At 38.6% G+C, this 10,480-nt stretch overlaps 1 protein-coding gene across 6 annotated transcripts in view; it reads right to left on the bottom strand.

Annotated features, from left to right (window-relative positions):
• Nucleotides 1-1,588: 1,588 nt before the first annotated feature.
• The window catches only part of LOC107549202 (protein AF-10-like), a 59,287-nt gene continuing 50,395 nt past the window's right edge, over nucleotides 1,589-10,480 (bottom strand). For 2 of the 6 annotated variants that reach the window (XM_016230197.1, XM_016230202.1), the window contains 8 exons: nucleotides 8,731-8,903; nucleotides 6,658-6,849; nucleotides 6,310-6,383; nucleotides 5,635-5,975; nucleotides 4,993-5,016; nucleotides 4,594-4,684; nucleotides 3,902-4,120; nucleotides 1,589-2,924 (listed from right to left, as the gene is read on the bottom strand). In XM_016230197.1, coding sequence (XP_016085683.1) covers nucleotides 2,877-2,924; nucleotides 3,902-4,120; nucleotides 4,594-4,684; nucleotides 4,993-5,016; nucleotides 5,635-5,975; nucleotides 6,310-6,383; nucleotides 6,658-6,849; nucleotides 8,731-8,903 — 1,162 coding nt within the window. In that variant the 3' untranslated portion in view covers nucleotides 1,589-2,876. The remainder of the gene's footprint in view (nucleotides 2,925-3,901; nucleotides 4,121-4,593; nucleotides 4,685-4,992; nucleotides 5,017-5,634; nucleotides 5,976-6,309; nucleotides 6,384-6,657; nucleotides 6,850-8,730; nucleotides 8,904-10,480) is intronic. The other 4 variants (XM_016230199.1, XM_016230201.1, XM_016230198.1 and 1 more) reach the window with 4 other exon arrangements.

Here is a 10,480-nt window from a genome sequence, read left to right as displayed (position 1 = left end):
CAGTGGGCAGGTCCCTGGGGGCCATGCTGAGAAATGGGTTCCACTCACCAAATAGCAAACACAAGGACAGACTGCAGAAATATGGGGGTTCTTGAGAGTACAAATGGGGTGGGGATGACGGAGTTTAGTGTCTGTTTCCTTGCTCATAATTGAAGAAATATGCATGTGGCTGATCCATTGACCTTTATATGTCCAGCACAAGTAGTATAATTTTAATAAAGGTAAAGAGTTCTTAATTTCACCAAGATAAATGGATATGAATGGCATATTTCATTCAATCTCAATGCAAGTTTAGTTTTGGCATCTTTATCAGGGCTGTGATATTCATACTATGGACTGATGGCGTGTTTTTTTTTTTAAATGTGTATTTCAGAATGTTAGGTAACACTGCTGTGTGAGTTGACATCTTTCTCTATTCTTACCAATGTATTAATATCAATCTCTGCATTTTTCATCTTTTTGAAAATAGTTGAAATTCTATCGTGGATTCTTTTCTTTTGGGGCAAATGGGAATGCCAAAAATATATTTGTTGTAGTTTCTGTTCACCACTATACAAGCTGACCCAACTATGGCAACTTCTGCTTTAGAGAAACCCTGGAAATGTGACAAGGGCCCATTGTAGTTAAGGGCCAAGTGTTAAAAGGGATAGTTCATCCCCAAAAAACGAAAATTCTGGAATTTACTCAACCTCATGTTGTTTCAAACCTGTATGTCGTTCTGTTGAGCGCAAAGGAAGATATTTTGAAGAATGTTGGGAACTAATCAGTTTCGGTTCCCATTGACTTCTACTGTTCAACAATAGAAGTCAATGGCAAAAATGGTTGGTTATCAACACTCAGAATGTCGTCTTTTTGTGTTCAACAACAAAGAAATGCACACAGATTTGGAATGGTATGAAGATGAGTAGATAAACAGAATTTTCATTTTTGGGTGAACTATCACTTTAAACTATGTAAAGATATTTATTTTAATTATAATCTAGAAGCACTTCATTGGAACTGAATGTAATGCCGTCGCATTTTAACAGGAGAGATCTGTAATTGGAATACTTGTCATGAGTCTGAATTACGAATGAGTCATTCTTTTAATGAAAAGAGGTTTGCAAGTCCATTCTAGCATAATTTGTTAGCATTCTTTGCAAGGATTTAAAAGCATGAAAAAAAGTTATGTTTTGCTATGCTAAAACAGACTGTTAAATAAAAAAGGCACTGCAAGATGCAAGAATTGTAATAAACATTTTAATTTATCACTGAAAAAAAAGCGCAACACTACAACCTCAGTGTTCAGAATTTCTTAATATGAATCAGGACTCGTGTGGTTTCACTTTTGATGTTTTAAATACAAACTTTAGATTTTGCATAATTTCTGTACAGATACATGAGAACGTGGACATAACACATCTATAACATATAAAACCAAAAAAGTCCCTGCACATACAAAAATAAATTAATACACTTTATCCAGACATCAGTCTTGTGGAAAGCCTATTGGAAAATATCTGAACACACTGACAGTGCTTTGAAACAGTCCTTCACACCACTAAGTGAATCACAAATATGTATTTACAACAGAAAAGAGGTAAAAGTGTGCTAAACTAAATCTTATTTATTCTGAGAGCTTATTCTTAATCCAATATGCATCTGTAGATTTACATAGCAACAAAAGGAAAAACCAGGTGTATGTACAAGTCCACAAAATTATCAAGTAGGCTTTTTTCTTTTTTTATAAATTCAAACAAGACATGTTCATCAAAATGTTTACAATACTCAAAAGAGGTGAGAAGTTTGTACAGTAGCATAAAAACATTTTGCCAGTTGAGCATTCGAATATATCACCTTGCGCCCAACATGCAACGAATGCAAATAAATAAGAAAGGAATAATAGAAAGTAGGCTTCAAAAATTATTAATGCAGCACAAACATTCGAAATCAGTTTTTTTTCAGTGTAGTCACTGTACAGGCAGAGATCTCTGGGACTCTCTGAACTGGTATTGCCTGAGCGACGCCGATTGGTATTAAATCTTTTCAGAAAAAATGGATCGACTGGAGGAAAAACTAAAAAGGGAAGGAGAGAGAGAGACAGACTGGCAGCATCTCCAGCGCGCGGCCCCTCACTGAGAAGTTGGAGATCGTGGGCCAGGCACTTGGGCTCAGGGCCTAGTCTGTGTGTCCTGGCTTGAGAGGTAGTTGCTCTTCAAAGAGTGCAGCAGGGTCATACAGTTTGACAGTTTGTGGACCTTTGGGATGCCTCCTCACAGGGAAAGCTCAAGATCAGGATGCAGAGAAGGCCTTCATGGTGCACAAATGTCTGATCTCTTCATCGCTTTTTAGATACACAGATGGACAAATATATCGTTTTTATTGAGATTATCGTTACATGTTTCTTGTTAAAGGGGTACAGAGCGGTAACAGCGGTGAGCAGATACTGTTCCAGAAGCATCTTCATCTTACAATCCCCATCCGAGACCTCGATCTACACTTTCCGCCCAGAGTGACTTGCACCAGTGTGTCATTTTCAGCACACTGGCAGGGTGAGAGAGACCGTGTGTGTGTGTGTGTGTGTGTGTGTGTGTGTGTGCGTGCGTGTGCGTGCGTGTGCGTGCGTGTGCGTGCACATATTTGTGTAAGCCTGTCTTTTGGCCCCAATGGGATCCAGTAAGTTTACAGCAAGTGATTTACTCAAACTCAGTGCAGCATGTTGTTTGCCAGATGGGCATCAAACTGGCAAGTGTGTGTATATATGAAGGCTGGTGCTGGTGAGGGTTCCGTGCTGTGGGTGAATGTTCTGGTCTTGCTGCTCAGATTGCAAGGCTCTTGGGGTGAGCAGATGAGAGGGATCCATAAGACAGAACTACTCCAAAATGCTGTTTTCTACATCAGGTCTTCTCCTGTCCTGTCACAGACACCGCCTTCTCTCCCAGTCTCTGAATAAAACACAAGCACAATTTCAATAAGTGATTCTCAAACTTTGTAAATAAAATAACTTTTATAATAAATATATTTTTATATAAATATATGTGACCCTGGACCACAAAACCAGTCTTAAGTCGCTTGGGTATATTTGTAGCAATAGCCAACAATACATTATATGGATCAAAATTATAGATTTTTTTTAAATGACAAAAATCATTAGGATATTAAGTAAAGATCATGTTCCATGAAGATATTTTGTACATTTCCTACCGTAAATATATAAAAAATGTATTATCATTAGTAATATGCATTGCTAAGGACTTTGGTAAAAAATTTGGTAATTTTCTCAATATTTAGATTTTTTTGTACCCTCAGATTCTAGATTTTCAAATAGTTGTATCTCGGCCAAATATTGTCCTATCATAAACCATACATCAATGGAAAGCTTATTTATTTAGCTTTCAGGTGTAAATCTAATGTATAAATAAAAAATATACAATAAATACAATACAATAATATCAATACAAAATTATAATTATTGTAAATACTATAATGATATATGTATATATAATTATAATAATGTAATTACAATGTATATAATATTATTATATTAAAATATTAATATTAAGAAAATGTTAAACATTATTTATTTTAATATATTTATATTACTATATTAATATATACAATTATGAATAGCTTTTATATCATTTTTATTTTCTAATAATTATTATTGTATATTACATTAATAAAACAATACATTTGTTAGCATTTATACATGAATATAAATGTATTATAGCATTCTATTAATGTAATACATTTACAAAAATTATTGAAAATAATATATATTACCACAATTATATATTCATATGAATTCATTCATATATTACATACACACAGATAGATACATACACACACACACACACATATATATATATATATATATATATATATAAAAAATATTTAATGAATCCATATTATAAGTTAATACTTTTGTCTGTTTGATAGTTGCAGTACCAACTCCAGTTTTAGGAGTGTTGTCGTTGTGCATGGCGAGGAAGGGGTTTGTGGTGATGGCTGGCTGCGTGGCAGGCAGGAGGCTGTTGATTGGCAGCTGCTGACCGTAAATATCATTCTGCTGCTGCTGCTGCTGCTGCTGCTGCTGTTGTTGTTGTTGCATTAACTGATAGAGCAGAGCCTGCTGCTGTTCCTAAACAGACAGACAAACAGAGTATGATGAGATGTCTAGACAAAGATGGCACACCCACAGCCTGCCCACGGACCGTATGATGAATATTGCACAGAATAGTGGCAAGAGTTTCCTCAAAATTGCAATTCCAAGCTGCCAGGATGCTAAAATAAACACTTCTGAGGAAGAAGCCATTGTGACGTATGAGAGTTTTCTGGCATTGAATCATCAAAAGATAAGGTTGTTTGTAGGATTCTTATAAGTAAGCATGCATATATTTTGTGGTCTTGATATCATGTATTTAAATCTATTTCAGATTTATTCGCCCCTAAATGTTACATTATATATCATTCGGACAGCATCATCTTGACTAATAACAAGGATCATGGCCAAAATAAGCTGCTGTGTGGACTTTATGTTATAGGTCACATGAACAAACAGACTCTAGACTCCAAGGCTGTGTAAAGGAGTATGTGTGCTAGTGCTCCTCTTACCGGTATGGCCTGCTGAGAATTGAAAAGCTGCTGCAGTTGGTGCTGATGGAGGAGGATCTGCCTGTGCTGATCGCTGAAAAGCCTTGCTGCACTGCAAACACATATACATAAGCCCTCATAAGCAAACTAAATTGTCAGCATTTCAGAAACTTCTTGGCCATGGCCACACAAAACTATTACATATAAAATAAAACCCCTCTGTATGCTAAAGTAAAGAGACTGTAATCATAACTAATGGTCCAGTTCTTGCCTAAGGGAGGGCTGTTTAAGCTGGAACTTGCTTTGAAAACACCAGTGGTTCAATTTTGAGTACACAATTTTGTTTCAGAGGCAGATGTACAGGCATAGGAACAAAATGAGCAAGTGAGAAAGAAAAAGCCAAAGCAAGCCAATCCTCACCTGGTTTTCACAGTGGTCATGCTGCTGCATTCCGAAGCGAAAGCAAGAGAGATCGGCAAGCAGAAGAGTTGAAGAAAATATGAATGCATTACACAATGCCAAGCAGTATGAATGAATCTCACAAACATGTCCAAGTCACAATTCACCCCAAAATAAAAGAATAAATGAAAGAAAATGTTGAATTACATTAAAAAAAATGCAATATATAAATAGACTATAATATATATTTCTTAAAATGAGTGATGGGTGCTGAAAATTTAGTTTTGCATCACAGGAATAAATGGCATTTTATATGAAAACAGAAAATTACTTTGTTATACTTTCATAATATTTCACAATATGACTGTTTTCACTGATTAAATAAATATGTTATAACGTATAAAAAACATAACATATATTTCATTTCTCTTTTGCTCTGGGGGTAAAATATGAACTGGCCAATTTCTTGACAGTTTTTGTGAGAAATCCACATCTCCAACAGCATCACCTGCCAGTTTATTACTAATCCAGACTGTGGCATCTAAACCATTAATTATGGATCCTCAACCAGTGCCTCCCACTCCCTCCCAAAGTAATCAAATTTACTCTTTAACAAAAAGGACTCTCAATGCAAAGCCTAAGGCGGCAAGTGCCAGTTTGTACCTGTTACTGAGACTGTTGGACATGGGCAGGGATGCGCTGGTAGCTGCTGAGGGATGGGGCAGGGGGCTGTTATTCTGGGCCAGGCTGGGGGAGGTTTGGATGACTCCGTTTAGGGCACCCACGATACCACTCATGGCCAGGTGGTTCCCCTGCAGAGCGCCCATTAGACCCGTCACCCCGGCTATGGCAGGCAGGGACGAGTTGGCATTGCCAGGCTGGATGGCCACCCCGGCCATGCCGACTCCATTCATCTGCTGCTGGGGGGGACTGTGGGCCGCAGACGGAGGGGTGGAGAGAGAGGACGTGCTACTTCCGCTACTATGGCCACCAGACAGGGGATCCTGAAAGAAAGAGAAAGAATAGAGAAAGCACAAGAGTGTGTGAGAGAGAGAGAGAAAAGAGAGGTCAACGTGAGAGAGGCGCGCCTCCTGAACCTGTCCAACCAAATAGATATAGCATAATTTCAATCAGACTTTTGCTGCAAATCATTTAAACATCACACAGCCACCAATTATCCCATGAATCTGTCATTACGATGCAATTACGTACTACACCATCACATCAGTGCAACACACTCGACTATGTACAGATATACATAATATAACACTTGACTCAACTAAAGAGGTGATCAGTCCCAGCAGATGGCATCTGCAGAGCAGGGGTAGAGGAAGTTACCTGAGTGGGCAAGGGTTGAGAGGACTCTGTTAAAACACTGCTGCCTAGCTGAATGCTCTTGCTGTGCAGCATGTCTGGAGGAGAGAGAGATTTTGCAACTTGACATGAATGTGGAGACCAGATTAGCTAGAGTTGAGCTGGGAGAGGAGCCTCCATGAGCAGAACAGAGGGGGAGGAAGGGGTCGTACGGGGTGAAAGGTGGGCTCGTGTGCATGTATGTGTGAATGTATGTGTGGATCGGGGTGGGGGGTGGGGTGTTTGGGGTGGGATTAGACTGTAACGGTCCAGATGAAGTGTGTGAAAACTCTAAGGGTAGACAAGAGGCATAAGATAGCGTGTGTGTCTAACCTGCATGAGTGTTGCTGGGGTACAGAGGAGAAGAGGCAGCGGTGGCCGTGGTGCTCGCAGGGGTGAAAGGCACAGAGAGCTGAGCGCTCAAGAGCTGCAGTCGTTCCTTCTTCATGGTGAGAGTTCGGATTTGTTCCTCCAGACGCCGGTTTTCCACCTGCAGCTGGTGCAGGGACTTCAGCATTCCCAGAACTGGACATAAAAGCACACACACACAAAACATACGCATCAAGATTTGACAGCAAAATAGTAGAGGTTACAAACCCCCGAGATGAAGTCTTTTAGAAGCAGCGAACCTGATACCACAAGCGCAAAAACTACATTGGTACACGTGTGGTTCAAGACCTCCAGAAAAAAACTACAACGGCAGACTTCTGCTCTCGGAGGATCACACGGCACTGACTGGCGGCCAGCAAACCCGAGAGAAATGCAAACCAGATGCACTGTCAGCAAAACCGCACAACTGGTCTCATATCAGAAACACAACCGTCCTACCACTTCCTGCTCCATGCGCTTGTAAGACTCCCCCCCCGTCGCCAGAAGAGCCTCTATCATAACAGAAACAGCTGCTGCTCATTCACACAATTGTGACACTACAAACCGACCTTCTGCTACTGAGAGATTTGCTACTACCGCCACGCTAGCATTACTTAGCCGATCATGAAACCACACAAGTTACACACAGACAAAATACATGTAATGAAGCTCGTAATTACTGTGGTATTAACCAATAATTTAATTACTCACATTAGGAGACGCCATGCAGTAAAATAACGTTTATGATGCAGGTAATTATTTTCGCTTTAAATAAAATATTTTCAATAAAAGCAATAGCCCCAAGCTTATTGCTATGCACCCTGAGATTAAAATTGACAAATTAGACTGAACATAAATGTAACAATTTTCACAAGTTGAGCCAAATTTCAATGACCATAATTAATAAAGGCTTTTAGCATACTAATGAGAAATTAATTTAAAATGCCTTTTGATATCTCTACAACCTTCTTTGCCAAATCTGTGAACCCTCTCAGCTAGAATATGAAATTATTCTAACAGGAATTAGTTGATTTTGCATGCAAGTCAAACATCATCAAAACGATGCTAGGGTGTGGTAAGTGGGTTTTCAGGACGTTGATATATGGTTACCAAGTTGTTCTGGGTGGGTTTAGTATGGTGTTATGTGTTTACTGCCCCAGGTCAAGAGTCAACCAAGTCTCTATGACATCCTGGTCTCTAAATTTGGCTCTGCTTTTTGTTTAATGCAAGTTCACCAAATATATATATATTTTTTCACCTTTTATCAGTAACAACATATTAACAACATATCACTATGTGTTCATTTCAAAATTATCCCATGGGGTTTTTCAATGTATAAGTAAAATAAGATCTGTATAACTTGACGATACTTGGGCATTTTTTTGCATAACAAAGTGCATTCACTCACAATCCAAACTTATGTAGTTACTTAAACATAACTGCTTCAAAATTCACATTTTCAATATGGGTATGTGTAATTTACATTGTAAATCTTGAGGGAACCTAAGGAGAATTAGACGTCCGGGATGAGTTATGACTAAGACAACATGGTGATGAGATGACACCTACTTCATCAAACAATAACTAACTATATCAACATGCAATATTTTTGAAACATTATTTGAATGTTGTTAAAAAATTATTTTCATTGACAAAAAGGAGACAATATGTGCCTCATAACTGAATGTGACTAAAATATTACTAAAATGTCAACAGTTCTGACTGATTAAAACGACTAAAATGCCCAGATGGTCAACTAAAACTTTACTAACAGAAAACAAGTTAAGATTGACTACATATTATAAAAGCGAACAAGGACATTTGGCAGGATTAAGACTAATTTAAAAATATAGATGCCAAAATTAACACTAGTGCAGGCTTATGTTCCAAAACACAACAGTAGCATCAGCCACCATTACAACTGACAGGATCCTATGGCTCAACAATAAACAGCTCTGTGCTTGAGTGCTGAGGTTCAATATTGTATATGGAAGCAACAAGCATCATTATATATCTGTAAAAAAAAAATCATCTCACCATCTCCTTGTGAGCCCTGTTGTAGGAAGAACTGATGTCCTTCGTTCCATTGCCGTTCCAGCAGCTGGTCGATGCTGGTGGCCACCGGGGGCAACATATCCGAACCAGATCCGAGCCCCGGAACCAACGGTCCTGACGAGTCATACCGGATATGAAGCCCACTTAACGGAGACCTAAAGTAATTTACAGAAAACAAGTGAGATATCTATACACACAAGTTTATCAAACATAGCTCAAATTTGTCTCATCATGAATTTAACATGGAAACGCATATCAGATCTGTTCACAGTGGTACAATTCAGGTTATAAATAATCAGCTTTCGCTTACAAACACACACTAGACTGCTGCTATATTAACAACACAGTTTAACTCCTGGTCTGGCGTCCTGCCTTCAGAGGCAGACGTGCTGCTCAGTAAAGCCAAATAGAGTTCACAGCTTGTCCAAGTGAGAGAGCCTGGGTCTGCCTCTCTGACACCATAAATATCAGTGAGCACTTGTTTGGACAGACAGCGATCTGTGTTATTATGAATACATCCAGCTCTGGGCTCTACATCAGGGCTCTTGGGTGAACGTGAATCTATCTCTGAGGTAATTACGGCTGGGCTGAGATGTGCTCCTCAAGGCAATAAATCTCCAGCACAGGACTGTGAAGCCATATCACCCTGCATGGCTGCTCTGGTGCAGATCACAGAAACGGCACATACAGATAGTCGCAGTTAATCTGAAGATGGTGCAGAACTCTCCTGAATGAGATTCATGGACTAGAGATGCTTTTTTTAAAGTTAAAATTTTTAACTTGAGCGACATGTTTTTAAAACACTGTGTCTTGTGCAAGACTGCAAAAGATGCAAGATGTGAGATCAGCAGACAAATACGTCCGTCTAGCACGTTTACATAGAAAAACAATCGAGAAGCAACAGAGTATTTAAAAAACGTGTTTAATGTGAACGGCTTCTTGTACCTTCAGTATTAAAAAGGCTGCCATGCAAACAGACACGCTCAGAGTTTATAGCAATATTGTGCTAAATGCATTTCTCAAACTCACATTACGACTAAAAATCCTCAAGGCAATAAATCTCCAGCACAGGACTGTGAAGCCATATCACCCTGCATGGCTGCTCTGGTGCAGATCACAGAAACGGCACATACAGATAGTCGCAGTTAATCTGAAGATGGTGCAGAACTCTCCTGAATGAGATTCATGGACTAGAGATGCTTTTTTTAAAGTTAAAATTTTTAACTTGAGCGACATGTTTTTAAAACACTGTGTCTTGTGCAAGACTGCAAAAGATGCAAGATGTGAGATCAGCAGACAAATACGTCCGTCTAGCACGTTTACATAGAAAAACAATCGAGAAGCAACAGAGTATTTAAAAAACGTGTTTAATGTGAACGGCTTCTTGTACCTTCAGTATTAAAAAGGCTGCCATGCAAACAGACAAACTGACACGCTCAGAGTTTATAGCAATATTGTGCTAAATGCATTTCTCAAACTCACATTACGACTAAAAAGACTAAATTGATCTGAAAAGTCAAATACAGCATTTTAAAATAATATATAGTTTATATTAATATCCATACATTACATACACTAAAGCAGCAATGAAAGTACACCAAATAAACCCACTTTTTAAATAACAGAAGCAATCTAAATGAAACTCAGAAAATCAACATACCTTTTCAACCAAACATATTATATCCCAGAGGCATTTTTGTGCAGTATATATATATGTTTCCGTATAAATCCA

This window comes from Sinocyclocheilus grahami, unplaced genomic scaffold (genome assembly GCF_001515645.1).
Source record: "Sinocyclocheilus grahami isolate Dianchi unplaced genomic scaffold, SAMN03320097.WGS_v1.1 scaffold365.1, whole genome shotgun sequence".
Lineage (NCBI taxonomy): Eukaryota > Metazoa > Chordata > Actinopteri > Cypriniformes > Cyprinidae > Sinocyclocheilus > Sinocyclocheilus grahami.
This window is presented reverse-complemented; position numbering and strand designations above follow the sequence as displayed.